Source organism: Capra hircus, chromosome 4, assembly GCF_001704415.2.
Source record: "Capra hircus breed San Clemente chromosome 4, ASM170441v1, whole genome shotgun sequence".
Classification (NCBI taxonomy): Eukaryota; Metazoa; Chordata; class Mammalia; order Artiodactyla; family Bovidae; genus Capra; species Capra hircus.
The window spans coordinates 33,166,143-33,182,439 of NC_030811.1; the positions used below are offsets into that span (position 1 = coordinate 33,166,143).

The 16,297-nt window shown below is 37.1% G+C and overlaps 1 protein-coding gene across 19 annotated transcripts in view; it reads left to right on the plus strand.

Moving 5' to 3' along the window:
* The window catches only part of CADPS2 (calcium dependent secretion activator 2), a 569,431-nt gene that overhangs the window by 278,781 nt on the left and 274,353 nt on the right, over positions 1-16,297 (plus strand). For all 19 annotated transcript variants that reach the window (XM_018046978.1, XM_013963420.2, XM_013963421.2 and 16 more), the window contains exon 7: positions 13,927-14,038. In XM_018046978.1, the coding sequence (XP_017902467.1) occupies positions 13,927-14,038 (112 nt within the window). The remainder of the gene's footprint in view (positions 1-13,926; positions 14,039-16,297) is intronic.

Below are 16,297 nucleotides of genomic sequence, written 5' to 3' on the forward strand. Positions count from 1 at the left end.
CCAGCTAATTGGTGAAGATATTTGAAATACATATAACAAAGAACTCATAATTGGTGAAGATATTTGAAATACATATAACAACTCATAATCAAACTACAAATCAATGAGGAATAAAGGACAACACAGTCATGAAATAGGCATGTAATTTGAATAGCAACTTACACAAGAACATATCTAACTGGCCAATAAACATGAAAAGGTGTCACCTCATTTGTAAGCAGAATATAATAATATAATGAAAATACAATAATAAAAATACAATGAGTTATCATTGTATCTACTTGAATATTAAAATTTAAAGGAAGTAAAGATTTTAAAATTTAAAAAAAAATAAAAAATTTAAAAAAATAAAAAAAAAATTTAAAGGAACAACAACAAAGTTATATAAAGCAATGAGAATCCTCATAGTCTGCTGGTAGAACAGTAAATTGGTACAACCAGTTTGCAGAAATGTTTGGCATTATATACTGAACTTGAATGTATTCAGGCCCTGTAATTCAGCAATATGCACATAATATGCACCCAAGAGAAATACATGCACTTGCATATCAAAAGGTAGGAATATGACTGTTCATAGCAGCAGTTTTGCATGACAAATTTCCCACATCACAATGACCTCTAATCAAGGCATGAAACCTGTCAATTTATGGTGTTGCTTTGTACCCCTCTGCCTGCATTGTGGGAAACCTGGGTTCGATCCTCGGGTTGGGAAGATCTCCTGGAGAAGGGAAAGGATACCCACTCCAGTATTCTGGCCTGGAGAATTCCATGGACTACGGCTGGTCAGTTGGACATGACTGAGTTCAGTCGCTCAGTCATGTCCAACTCTTTGCGACCCCATGAACCGCAGCACGCCAGGCCTCCCTGTTCATCACCAACTCCTGGAGTCCACCCAAGCCCATGTTCATTGAGTCGGTGATGCCATCCAATTATCTCATCCTCTGTCATCCCCTTCTCCTCCTGCCTTCAATCTTTCCCAGCATCAGGGTCTTTTCAAATGAGTCAGCTCTTTGCATCAGATGGCCAAAGTATTGGAGTTTCAGCTTTAACATCAGTCCTTCCAATGAACACCCGGGACTGATCTCCTTTAGGATGGATAGACTTGTTGGATCTCCTTGCAGTCCAAGGGACTCTCAACAGTCTTCTCCAACACCACAGTTCAAGAGCATCAATTCTTCGGTGCTCAGTTTTCTTCATAGTCCAACTCTCACACCGGCTGTTCATGGGGTAATAGAGTTCGACACTAATAAGCGGTGTACACTTTCACTTTTGTATCCATTGTTCCAAGAACTTTCAGGGTAATTTGTATCAGCTTATCAGCATTGTGTTTTTCATAAGATGATTGACACCTGTTTTGATGAGACTATCAGAATCTGCTTACACAGAAGCGGGATATGTCTACTTGACTAGCAAAATGCAAAAAGGAGTGTCTGAGATTCCATTTTGCGCTCACTGATTATAAAGTGTTCCATGCACACATTGCTTCTAGATAGCAGAGAAACAGTGCGCCCAGTATAGTCCTTACAGAGAGAGGCAAAAAATACAAGCAAAAAACGGGGAGGACGGCGAGAGCCTGGGTCTGGTCTCTCTGGACCCTTTGCTGTTGTCTGTGATGCTTTTGCTGTATTGAATCCCTTTCCTGCAATAAACTTTAGACTGGCAGAAATTCTCATTTTGGGTCCTGTGCATCTTCTCTAACAATCAAAACCTGTTTAAATGCCACTATTATTGCAACCCACTCCGGTATTCTTGCCTCGATAATCCCACAGACAGAGGAGCCTAGAGGGCTACAGTCCATGGGGTCACAAAAAGTTGGACATGACTGAGCAACTAAGCACATTATTGCAACTTGAGCAGAATGTATATCCCATAATTATTGGGTATAGGTTTTTATTTATATCAGTTATGTGAAATTTGTTAATCATGTCGTTCAGTAGGTCTACTGATTTTATCAGTTACTGAGAGGAGGGATACATTTAAGTTTTCCATTTTGAGTAAATAAGATTTTGCTTCTATTTTTAGTTCTATTAAATTTTTTCTTCATATGTAAGACTCTGCTATTCAAGGCATACAATTTATGTTTTATCTTCTTGATAAATAAAACTTAAATGATAAATAATACTCTAAAAAAATTAAAATATAAAAATAAAAATAGCTATAGCATTGGCACTTGAAATCTAAAGCAGAGATATACCTTAATAAGGAAACATCCAGGAACATATAATTACAAAGTAAGTAACTGCTTTGTAGAAAAGGAATATGATCCTAGGCAAAATAAATGGCACAGTAATCTTACTTCTTTGGGGGATTGTCCTGTGCTGCAAATGGAGATGGTTAGGGAAGTCTTTGAGAAAGTAACTCTTGAGTTCTCAGCAGAAAGACAAGTAAAGAGATCAAAGCAGTCAATCCTAAAGGAAATCAATCCTGAATATTTGAAGCTGAAGCTTCAATACTTTGATCACCTGATGCGAAGAGCTAACTCATTGGAAAAAGACTCTGATGTTGGGAAGGATTGAAAGCAAAAGAAGAGGGTGACATGGAATGAGATAGATAGCATTGCCAAATCAATGAACATGAATTTGAGCAAACTCTGGGAGATAGAGAAGGATAGGAAAGCCTGGCATGCTGCACTCCATGGGGTTGCAAAGAGTCAGACATGACGTAGCAAGTGAAAAACAATAATTACCTCCACCACATAAAAATAAGACTGTTGATAACCATAGTAGCTCAAGGACAGAGTGAATGAAGAAAAAAAAAAAAGAAAACAAAAAAATCCCAATCCTCCTTCTGCACGTCCCAACCAAAAGCAAGGAGAGGCCTGCCAGGTAGTTTTGAATCTTAAGAAATTCTTCTCTAGATCAGATTTCCAACTGGTATATTGATGACAAAAGCTATACCTAGACTATAAGGTTCTTAGCTTCACTGACATAGCCATCAGCTTTGTACTGCTGCAAAGTACTGTAAGAACTGGAGTTTTAATTTTATTTTGTTTCAGAATTTCTTTCAAAGAGAACCTGTAAAGAGTCAGTAAACATTTTAAGAATTCAAATTGTCTTACATCTCAGACTTGGATGAGACATTCTGCAAAGTGCTTCCTACCTCAAGACTGGGTACCATGTGAAAATAACTAAATTTATGGGGAAACAGTGGAACAGTGGCTGACTTTATTTTTCTGGGCTCCAGAATCGCTGCAGATGGTGCTTGCAGCCATGAAATTAAAAGTTGCTTACTCCTTGGAAGGAAAGTTATGACCAACCTAGACAGCATATTAAAAAGCAGAGACATTACTTTGTCAACAAAGGTCCATCTAGTCAAGGCTATGGTTTTTCCAGTGGTCATGTGTGGATGTGAAAGCTGGACTATAAAGAAAGCTGAGCGCAGAAGAATTGATGCTTTTGAACTGTGGTGCTGGAGAAGACTCTTGAGAGTCCCTTGGACTGCAAGGAGATCCAACCAGTCCCTCCTAAAAGAGATCAATCCTGGATATTCATTGGAAGGACTGAATCTGAAAATGAAACTCCAGTACTTTGGCCACCTAATGCAAAGAGCTGACTCATTTGAAAAGACCCTGATGCTGGGAAAGATTGAAGGCAGGAGGATAAGGGGACAGCAAAGGATGAGATGGTTGGATGGCATCACTGACTCAGTGGACATGGGTTTGGGTGGACTCTGGGAGCTGGTGATGGACAGGGAGGCCTGGCGTGCTGCGGTTCATGGGGTCACAAATAGTTGAACATGACTGAGTGACTGAACTGAACCGAACTGAACTCTCACTGATGAAGGAGCATGGAAAGCCAAACATGCATCAGCCATGTTTTCTGGTCAACACAGATGAACTTCCCAGAAGTCAAAGAGCTATTAGCAAAACCCATGTTGTTACCACCCAATATGGATAAAACCTAGAGGGTTTTCAGGACCTGTCTTGTTTCGTACTTGATACATCTGCTGCTGCTTTCTGCTAAAAAAGAGAATGTAAGATCACTGTCCAGCTGCTTGCCCACCAGTATGAGAAATCAGTCAGGAATTAGTCATTTGGACCTCTGTCCTCCTATCAGGAGAATAGGGTGCTCAGGTGTATTGGGAACAATCATTTATTTCATATTTTCTAATTTTCCAGACATTATGATAGAAGTTTTATTAACTTCATTCACTCTTCTGAACCCTTGTCAGGGAAGACTCACTCCTACTTTCTAAAGAAGAGAATGGATCCTCAAAAGTTTGACATACCTGATTAACTCACCTATTGACACCCAGTCCTCTTAGATTACAAAGTCTGTATTTTTTTAACACATCATCATCTTCTCTCTTGAATGTGTAATGTGTGCTTGTTATGTCCAGAGCCCAGTGGTGGTTGCGGTAAGGGGTCTAGCTGTGGTTGCTCAGACAAATTGTAAACATAGAAGGGGGATGGCATAGGTGGGAGACTATGGTCTTAATGTGAAAGCCAGTGGGTACCTTTAATCAGAAGAATACTATCTGTCTTATGCTTCTCTTTTCCCCACAAGGTAAGTCCCTAAGGCCGTAGTCTGTTTTCTTTCATCTTTGTATTTTTAACATTCATCCCTATAATGGGTATATACTGGGTTCTTATTAAATATCATTCTCAAGGTTGCACAAGTGAAACAAGAATTAGTGTCATTATTAAAATGTCTCTTCAAGTGCCAGCTTGGCAAGTTACAGGGAAAAACATAAATCACTTTCACTCTTTTGAAACCTTAACGGAGTTTCCACTATCTCATAAGTATCCAACATTTCTTTAAAAAATCAATTTAAATGTCCTTAATTTTTAAAAGCATGTCTGTTTTTCATTTAAGTTGGAGATTATCACAAAATTGAGTAATCACTGGCCATCAGAAGTCAACAAATGGGGGTTTCTCTTGCTGAGTGACACAGGGTAGGTCTCATAGGATCTAGAAGCACCAAGAGCCAGCGGCAACTATGGTCTGTGAAAATTACCATACCCAGTTGCTTGCCAGGTTCCTCCTGAATCGCCTGTGATGTCACCTCTGGGCTTCAGACTGGAGCACAAGTCCTCATCTGATGCTCCTGGGGCTGGTTTGGATCCCGCCATATTTTGCTTACTTTATTTAAATCCACTTTGTTTCCACACCATACATCGTACCCTTGTTGAGCACTTGGTGCTTTTGGCTGTCTTCTCAATTCCCCTTCAGAAATGGTCCCAGCTGACTCCAGTCCTCTCTGGAATCTGAGATGTTGGTGTAACTCAGAGACTTCTCCCCTGGCTCCCCAACTACTCTGCACCTGGAAAATATTTTCATTTCACCTAAAAGAGTCATTTAGTAATGAAAAAAAAAAAAAAAAGGGAATTTTATCTGCAAACAGACCCCGAGGAGTTTTTCTAGAACTAAAACAGGCCTTTGTAGATGATTCAGTCTGATGTTTCCCTTTCAACCTGCTGCTCAGAGACACAGCCAAGAGTCTTTTACCTTTGGAGCAGCTAGAAACAGCTGAGAAGTGTTTGCTTTCAAATGTTAAGTAACTAAGAATGGGATGCACTGACATTGTCTTACCCTAGCAATTCCAGGGCTTTCACATTAAAAATATGCATAAATTTTCAAAACATTTTCATGCTGATATGTTTAGCCTCAAAGAACATTAACCCCTGCTTGAAGTTCTAGCAAATTAGAGATTAATCATGGGAAGATCTGGTAAAGTGAGTTCCAGCTGTCCCTTGAACAACGTGGGTCTGAACAGTGCAGGTCCGCTTATATGTGAATTTGTTGATTTGAGTTGGTTAAATCCACAGATGTGAGAGTTGGACCATAAAAAAGGCTGAGCACCGAAGAGTGATGCTGTAGAATTGTGGTGCTGGAGAAGACTTGCGAGTCCCCTGGACAGCAAGGAGATCAAACCAGTCAATCTTAAAGGAAATCAACCCTGAATATTCATTGGAAAGACTGATGCTGAAGCTCCAATATTTTGGCCACCTGCTTTGAAGAGCTGGCTCATTAGAAAAGGCTCTGATGCTGGGAAAGATTAAGTGCAGGAGAAGAGGGTGACAAAGGATGAGATGGTTGGATGGCATCACCAACTCAATGGGCATGAGTTTGAACCAACTCTAAGAGATAGTGAAGAACAGAGAAGCCTGGTACACTGCAGTTTATGGGGTCGCAAAGAATCAAGCATGACTTAGTAACTGAACAACAGAAACAGATGCCTGTATAAGAAGGGCTGACTATAAATTATACTTGGATTTGTGACTTCACAAAGGGTCAGCACCCCATCCTTGTGTGGTTCAAGGATCAATTGTGCCAGTAACTGATGGACATTCCAACTTACTAATAACAATATGCTATACTAATTGGTGATACTTATAACCTACTAGTTGGAAGCAGTATAAATAGTTTAAATTTCCTTTTATCTTTAAAGGACAATACATTAATTCTATGGTAAAGCGTCTGTCTACAATGCGGGAGACCCGGGTTCGATCCCTGGGTCGGGAAGATCCCCTGGAGAAGGAAATGGCAATCCACTCCAGTACTATTGCCTGGAAAATCCCATGGACAGAGGAGCCTGGTAGGCTACAGTCCATGGGGTCGCAGAGAGTCGGACACGACTGACATATGGAATCTTTTGATGACATTTTAAAGAGTTTTTTTCTGATTCCAGTTCATATAACACATTCACCTTTTATTTTCATGTCAAAAAACAAGACAAAATCAGATGGATGGTCTCACAAGTTTCAAAGGTGCAGGTATGAGAGCAGTATGAACATATATTGATAAATATCTGTAGGTGACTAGTGGTTTATGCAATCTGTTCTCATTTATACAACATTGTATTTTATTATTTAAACCTCTTTCTAAGAAAGCATGCGTATAGCAGATTTTATGCTTTAATTTATCTTCTGTATCAATTATTTAGTTTGTCTTTCTCTATGTAGGCTCTTAAAAATCTTGATTTCTGTTTTATAAAAACTTATTTTTTGTCCTGTCTTCACCAAGTAAAATTGTAATGCATGACGTGACAAATGGTTCTCTTTAAAATTAGATGCTTCAAGGTAATGTCTCTGGACCACCCTGCTATGAGGGAGAAAATGAAAAATGCTTATGAGAGATTATATCTTCTTTCTTTTCTGAAACCTGATTTTGTGCTAACATGCTTGTTTGACTTGTTCAGAAGAAAATGGTACAAATATAATGATTCTCTGTACCCTGGATATGGAAGTTTAATGGCATTGAATACTTCATAAATGAAATGCAGACTTTTGAGATCCTGTTTTCCTTGAGGCTCTAGCAATCTTGAGAGCACTAAAATGGAGTTGTCCTTTGAAGGGAAAAATCCTACAGATGGTAAGAGTGAGAATGAAGGTGAAGGCTGTAGCATTTTTCTTTATGAAAGTGATCATTACCCACCCAAAGCCGTCGCCGAATATTGTTCTACCTTAAATTGCAACATACACCCCGAGATTTCTTCTTTGTTAGGTTGAAAAAACGGAAAATTTTGTATTGTCTTTTTATCATTATAAAAGGTTTTAGTGTGATGTTTTTGAAAGATCCTCTCAAAACTTAGAGTGATAAAACTTTTTACTTCAAAGGATGTTTTTCATTTCTGTTATTAAGATTTGCAGTGTGTCAGCTTCCCTGGTAGCTCTACTGGTAAAGAATCTGCCTGCAATGCAGGAGACCCTGGTTCAATTCCTGAGTCAAGAAGATCCCCTGGAGAAGGGATAGGTTACCCACTCCAGTATTCTTGCCTAGAGAATCCCCAGGGACAGAGGAGCCTGGCGGGCACCAGTCCATGGGGTCCCAAAGAGTTGGACACAGCCAAGCAACTAAGCACAGCACGGCACAGCATTTTAGACTGTAAATGGTCTTTAAAAGAAAGATTAAAGATCATGTGCAAAAATGGGTTAAGATTCAGAGTACTCTAATGCTCTCCTTTCCAGATTGGTCTTTTTTAATCCTCCTTTCTTTTATTCCCCTCTCTACCCTTTTTCTCCATTGTTGTTCACTTCTTAACCCATAATTTCTTTCTCCCTGTCTCTTTCTTTGCATCCCATTCTCAAGCATCTTTATTCGTTTTTGATCCTTGGAGCTTGTGAGGAGTAATACCTACCTTATCACCAAATATGAGTAAAATAATCCAAATCCAGTTTCTTGGGCAAATTCCCTGTAGAACAGCAGAAAGAGACCTCAGACCTATTTGAAGTCAATTGCAGAAAACTTGGAAACATTTTCGACTTTCCACGATGGTGTTTAAGTCAGTGCTACAAAATATCTGATGCATTGATGCTTAAGTTATGAACAGAAACTTTTATGTAGGCAAAGATTGTTGGGTAAATATTACATTATTTTAATCTTAAAATGCCAAAACTATGAGAATGTTAATTTATCTATAGTTTGACTGTTTTATAAAGTTCAGCATAAAACAGCTTAAGAATTACATATAATTCTTTAAGACTCACCTTTACCTGTGTAATTGAACCCTTATTTAATGTTTCTATTTTAAAGTTAGCAATGTATAGCATAGAATTATGTCATTTTTAATTATAATAATAACTCAATTTCTGTAATAGAATTAATGTTAATTTGGTGAAGACATCATTTGGAAAAACAGTCACTAGTTTGAAAATAAAGCAAAACTATTTGAAAAAGGAGTTTATAACTTTCCTATATGACACCAATAGTCAGACAACATAAAGGAAAAAGATTGCTTAGAATCACAAAATAAGAGATACAGTTGACTCTTGAATAGCATGAATTTGAACTGTATGGGTCCACTTACATGTGGATATTTTTCAATAGTAAATCCTATGGTGTTTTGCAGTTGGTGGTTGGTTGGCTCCACAGATGAGCGGAACTAGATACAAAGGCCAACCATAATTATATGGGGATTAACCCTCATGCTGTTCAAGGATCAACTGTACTGTGAGATGAGTTCAATAAAGCAATGTGTAAGACCTATGTGGAAGTTGAAAAAAATTTAAGTCTTTACCAAGAAATATTGGAATAGATTTTAATTAATGGAGACTTTTCTTTTTCTTGAATCAAATATAATTTGGAAATGTCTATATTCTTTTTGTTCTAACAGATATCTTGTGAAGCTCTAATGAAACTATTGTTTTATTAGCACAGTTCAAGAGAGAGATTTTTAGGACCAAAACTTTAAAACCAAACTCAACCTTATATAATAATAAATATATTTCATTTCTAAACCAGATAATATTGGGATAAAAAGAAAAGTGAAACTGCCATTTTAATATTACTAGTGAATTTCAGACAACTTGAAGATTTAAACAGTGGAAATGTGTGAAAGAAACATAGGTTAAATTTTATATAATCTCTAAGAAGAAAATTTTTAAGTAGGATTTAATGTCAAAAACTATACATCAGATCAACAGAATTGGCTACCTAATATTTTTAAACTGTACATTTTACAAAGCCATACATGAGTTAAGTAGAAAATAACCAAGTATGAAAATATTTGCCATATGTATGTCTATCATACAAACAGTTTTTAAAAATTGCCAGTTGATAGAAAGCCTAAGAGAGAAACAGACGATGGTAATAAAAAGGCAAGCCAGAAATGCAAGTGACCAGTAAAAAAGATGGTGCTTGACCCCAGAAGTTATTTAAAGTGTACTTTATAGAACCCTGTTCAGTTCTGTATGACTTGGTTTATTGTTTACATTTGAGTTTATATATGTTGGTCTCCCCTACTAGTCTGAGTTCATTTAATACGAGATCTGTCATCTTGATTTTTTTTTTTTTTTGGAATGCCCGCTACCTTTCCCAATTCCAGTCACATAGTCAGATAGATGAAAAGATGAAAAGGTAGTTGATGGATGAAATAATTTTGAGATTACATATATTTTTAATTCATTACTGCTGGTTATAGATGAAGAATATAGATTGAGACTGCTTTCAAGTTCTTAGCTTCTGTATCACAGTGCATTATGTATTCACAATGAATACAGATTTTGAGTTAAGGGATTTGAGTACTTTTTGACATAACTGTTTTACTGCTCATGGTTTTCAACGTACTTTAAAACAAATACACTATTAACTTTTGAGAATTCTTTCAGATCACAACATAAATCTACTTCTCTAGCTACTTTAAGAGACCATGGGAGGTATCTAGCTGTTGAGAATACAGAGCGAGAGTGGAAAGAGACGTATACTACAGAATATAATAATAAAATTATTTATGTCTATCATCTTGTATTAGAATGTATTTTTTAAGAGGTTAGACTTTGATTACTGACACTAGAATATGTCTGGCACACAAGAAGTACTCAGTAAGTTTTTTGAATGAAGGAAAGGCCCTGATTCTGTTTCTAAAATTGATTTATTTTAACTGGAGGATAATTACTTTGCAGTATTGTGATAGTTTTTGCCATACATCAACACCTGATTCAGTTTTGTGTCCCCTCTTTTTTAATACATCATGCATGGTTTTATATCACGTTGATAACTGCCATAGGTAGTAACAAAAATTTTCATTGATGTAACATAATTTACATAATCTTTCCCCTAATATTAGATATTTAGGTTGCTTGCTTTTGTTATTTATGTATAATGCCACGGGAGAATACATTCCTGCTTATACTTTTTTTTTTTAATTACACATGGTTATATTGTTAGGATAAATTCCTAGAAATAGCCTTACTGGGTGAATAGACTGAACATATTTTTTTGGCTCCTGATACAAATTTCCAGCATATTTATTTATTAGCAAGTACATAATAATGTCAGTTATTTCAGTTTGTATATGACTTACCCAGTTTTCATGGCCGCAAAACCCTGCAGTCCTCATAAAGGTACTTTGTAGATATTTTATTCATTTGAAGATTTACATTGGAAGTCTGAGTCCTCATAAATAATACATTCATAGAAGAAGGAAAAGGCAATGCATTTTGAGTCAAAGCAAATTGACAGCAAGGGTAGTGTATTCTTTCATTGCATAATACAGAGAAAATAGCAAGACGATAATAACTGGTATTAATTCCTGAAAGTGTTTAAACATGCCAGTTAAGTAGAAAGCAAGGAAATATCATGGTGAATATTGAAAATAGGCCTATTATCTTTTTCCTTTCTTCCGTGCTGCCTTTTTTTGGGTGGAAAGGGAGGGAGACTTTGTATTTTTTAATTAACTCATTATAGAATTCATAAGCATTTTTAAACTGTATGTAACTTTTTAACTTTTATTTTTCAGTGGAGAAATTATCAAGTTTATTAAGTTTGATAACAAATTATCAAATTACCAGTTTGCTTATATCCTGGAATGTTGCAATTTATGAGAACTATCATTGCAGTGTTTTTATTTATGCACTCTTTTAAAATTGCATTTTTGTTGTTGCTGAATGCCTCTAAAAATTTAGACGTCTGGCTGGTACAGTTAGGATCTGCTGATACCTCTGTGCCTTGGATTCTCCCTTCCTGAAAGTGTATTATTTAAGCTTTCCTCACTTCACAGGAGTTGACCATTAGCATTCCATATCCTGGACTCAGAGTTCCTATACCTTGTTTGTAGGGAGATGAACCCTCATGGATTGCCTCCAGGCCTATGGTATTCATCTATTTCTTGTCTTTATTGGCGTTACTGATTTTGAGACTGGATATCCTGGATTCCCTTCCAAGTTGTATATTATCAGTGATTTCCCATTCAATTTTAGCTCTTTGTTTTCTAATTACTGTCTCTACTTGCAATATATTGATTAGATTCCTTATTTGACTTCTCTAAGGTGGTTTTTTACCTTATCACCATTCCTAGCATAGTGTTAGTTCTCTATTTTTACACAAGTCTAGTAATTGAGAAGTAACATGACCATGGGATTGTGAAAAATAATAAACTATTCATACTTAAAGAATATGGTTACTATTGAACACTTTCAGTTCAGGTCAGTCGCTCAGTCATGTCCGACTCTGCCACCCCATGGACTACAGCATGCCAAGCTTCCCTGTCCATCACCAACTCCCAAAGCTCGCTCAAACTTATGTCCATTGAGTTGGTGATGCCTCACTGAACACTTTACATCACCAAATAGGACACCAGAAGTTGACAAAAATATAAAAAGTGTCAAAATTTCAGTCTTGGTAGGAGATCTGAATACCTATATGCTGCTGTATAAGGGATACCAAAGCTCATCAAGGATAAAATAAATTTAAATAGCACAGTGGCAACCTTGACCTTGTATCCATATATATCACACTCTACCCACAATGCAGAATAATTTTCAAGTACTTATGGAAAAGTTAGACACACAGATAAATATTTTATAATATAAAGCTGGTTTTAATTATTTTAAAAGATTACTGTCATACAAATTTTATTCTCTAATATGATACCTAAGCATAGAACTTAAAAAGGTGAACTTCGTTTAGAAATTTTGTTTTCCAAGTTTGACCACATGATACTCGTTAAAGAAAGGGGTATGTCATGGGAATCGACTCTGGAGTTACTATTCAGATTGCCTGACTGTATTAAGGCCTAAGACCCCTCACTCTAAACTGAAAATCATTCTGTCCTTCCTTATTTTGATTCTGAATCTATTTTCATTTTTATTCCTGTTTTAACTCTACTTTATCTCAGACCTTCTCAGTTCTATGAAATGGCAAAAAGATTCTTTGCTAATCCCTTTCTACAAATCTAAGATAGAAATTAAGTTGTTTTCCTTCCTAAATGGATCTCCTCTTTCCCTCTGAAGTATTACATTAATTTCAAAAGAACAAACTAGCATTTTGATGCTAGTTTCTTTAGTCATTGAAACAGCCTCTGCTTTTACTGAACATATATCACTGTATTAAAAATTAAAATTGCATGATAGGAGAAGACGTCATGAGTATTCAATTTTGGTATACGTTTCTCGGGGTTTTTTTCATTTCTTTATTTCAGCTTTCTGAAGAAGCTTTATAAAGTACTTTAGACAGTGCCACTACTTGCTTTTTTTTAAATAAGAGATTGGTGTTTTTATTTAGTGATTTATTTTTAATAGGAATCTTCATTTCATTGAATTTCTCTTTCTTTCGTCTCTGACGTCTTTCTTCCTCTTACTTTACCCAATGGCATTTTCTTCATGCTGTGCTAAATCTCATCTCTCATCTCTCAGAACTACGAGAAACATTTATAAGATTTTTTTAATATCAAATGTATGCCAGTTAAGTTTGTAAATAGACTAGAATGAGTTGGTATGTGGTAATGATGAGATGCTGTTAATTAAAAGATAAACCAAGAAAATATGTTAATTTTGTTATGATGATTTGAAAAGTCATAGACAAATTTACTCTATTCTTTGGAGAGTGTGCTAGGAAATCAATGGCAAAACACTCCTATATTTTATAATGCTTATATCTTTCCTTTTGACATGAGCTTAAAAAAAGCATATAAAGTAAATGACAAGATAATTGCCTCCACTTTAAAAAATATAAATAAAATGCCTAGTAAAGACTTTACAAGAGGAGCTGGGGTGAAATTTTCAGCATGAAAAAATGGTTTCTGAGACACTGCCTCTTATACTCACTCAGACCCCTAGAAATGTTCCCCAGCCATCCATAAAAATGGTATTGTAATTTATATTTAAGTTAATAAAATAGGTACCAATAGCTATATCTACAATGCTTTGCTTTTTTATGGAAGTATAGTTGATTTATAATGTTCTGTTTCAGGTGTACAACAGTGACTCAGTTACATATATATTTTTAATGCTTACTTTCACCTAGATTCTTATGTTTTATAGTCTAATGTGCTATTTTTTTGACCAGCTGAATAATTATTACAAGCTGTAAAGCTTATTGTTATTTTCTTTCTTGACTGCCATCTGTCAAAATCAAAAGGGAGGATAAAAATCTCACTGAGCCACGAGAGATCCTGTACTGCCTGATGTGCCTTCTAAAGAGACACATCTATATGGAAGACAAAACTTAATGCTGCATTTTAAAGAGACTCTTTGCTACTTCATTGCAGGTGGGGAACACAAGGAGACTTCACCACTACTCATCCACGGCCTGTGGTCAAAGTAAAACTCTTCACAGAAAGCACTGGTGTCCTGGCTCTTGAAGATAAAGAACTGGGAAGGGTGAGTTACAGTCAGCGCCACGTGCCCCAGGCAGCACGATTCTAACTTCTCTTGATTTAGACTTGAAGTATAGTATAGATTTAGCATGCAGTGTGTGAACTACATTAGTAATTTACTTGTAATTTCCTATGAGCCCAGCTTATATCTCGGATTTACTAAACATAATTGCTGTGATTAGACTGTGTTGTGATAGGTCTTGGGTGTGTAAGGGGAACACATAATGTCATAGTCACTGACTGAGCCATTCCCGTCACACGTACTTCACTGGCCAGCAACGGAGTGGTGTGGACCGACTCATCCTTCTTGGTGAAAGGTAACCCTGATTTAAACGTTTCTGTCCATGGACTAAAAGCATCCTCTTTATCTTTGAAGTCATCTGTTCCTTATATTGTGATTAGACTGATTACAGAATGTCTCTATCTCAAGTGCATTTCTCTCTTATACCTATTTTTCTCTGTGCGAAGATTTTTGTCATGCACCTTTTAACACAGAATTATTTTCCCCCCCATGGCCACCTCCTCATACCTAGAATATGAGTGCTGAGTCACCTTAGTCGTGTCTGACTCTTTGCGACCTTATGGATTGTAGCCTGCCAGACTTCTCTGTCCATGCAATTTTCCAGGCAAAGGTACTGGAGTAGATTGTCATTTCCCGCTCCAGGGGATCTTCACAGCCGCCTCTAATTCCTGGCTCTTTCACCTACACTCAGCATCTTCTGACTGTAAAAGCACTCACGGTAACATGTTGTGCTCTCAGCGCCTCTCTGTGGGAAAGATTTTCTGCACTTTTGTTTCTGAAATAGATGTGTTCCAATGAGTTGTCTATAAAGTTATGTTCTGTAATGTGGCTCTATTTCACTCAGACCTGAGAGCTGCTTTCATAGGTATTTTCCAGATGATAATACCTCGAGAAAATATTATCCAGAGGATAATAGCTCGAGAAATCTCTCTTAGGGATTTCTCGTGATGGTGGATTGCTGCTGTGATGCTCCATGTTGAAGGACACTAGGATTGGTGTGTACACTGGATTTTTTCCCCTTAAAGTTAGGATTGCTATTGATCTCAAATCTTCCTCCTTGTCTGTCTACACCTTTGAAGTTTCTTTTCATTTCTAGAGATTTTGTGAATCTCTACCCACAGTCCAGAAATTGTGAGTCTGCACTTACATTCTGTATTTCCTCTTCTGTTTCCCTGTTGCTACTATTTCTTAATTACCTAAGAGAGCTAAACCATAATGTTCATTTATTCGTGTGCCTGTATATTTGTGCATTTATTCATGCAACAAAGGTGTACAGGTGGCATAATCTGAGAGAAGAGCCCTGGAGTTTCCATATGGTATGATGGATTTGTGAGTCCAAATTTTTCATTTAAATTATGGTTGCATTCATTTTACCTTATTCCCTTACTGTGTTTTTCGTTGCCTAATAGCAGCAGCCGTTTAAGTCTAATGCTATAATGTAACTTGAGGTATAGTTAATTTATTCTTCAGCTCTCCATATATATGTGTATATATATATATATATATATATAAATTGCATATACATATCCCAAAGAAAGGCAATGCCAAAGAATGTTCAAACTACCACACAATTGCACTCATCTCACACACTAGCAAAGTAATGCTCAAAATTCTCCAAGCCAAACAAACACATGAAAAGATGCTTAACATCACTCATAATCAGAGAAATGCAAATCAGAACCACAATGAGGTACCATTTCACACCAGTCAGAATGGCTGTGATCCAAAAGTCTACAAGCAATAAATGCTGGAGAGGGTGTGGAGAAAAGGGAACCCTCTTACACTGTTGGTGGGAATGCAAACTAGTACAGCCACTGTAGAGACCAGTGTGGAGATTTCTTCAGTTCAGTTCAGTCGCTCAGTCGTGTCCAACTCTTTGCGACCCCATGAATCGCAGCACGCCAGGCCTCCCTGTCCATCACCATCTCCCGGAGTTCACTCAGACTCACATCCATCAAGTCCGTGATGCCATCCAGCCATCTCATCCTGGGTTGTCCCCTTCTCCTCCTGCCGCCAATCTCTCCCAGCATCAGAGTCTTTTCCAATGAGTCAACTCTTCGCATGAGGTGGCCAAAGTACTGGAGCTTCAGCTTTAGCATCATTCCTTCCAAAGAAATTCCAGGGTTGATCTCCTTCAGAATGGACTGGTTGGATCTCCTTGCAGTCCAAGGGACCCTCAAGAGTCTTCTCCAACACCACAGTTCAAACTCATCAATTCTTTGGTGGTCAGCCTTCTTCACA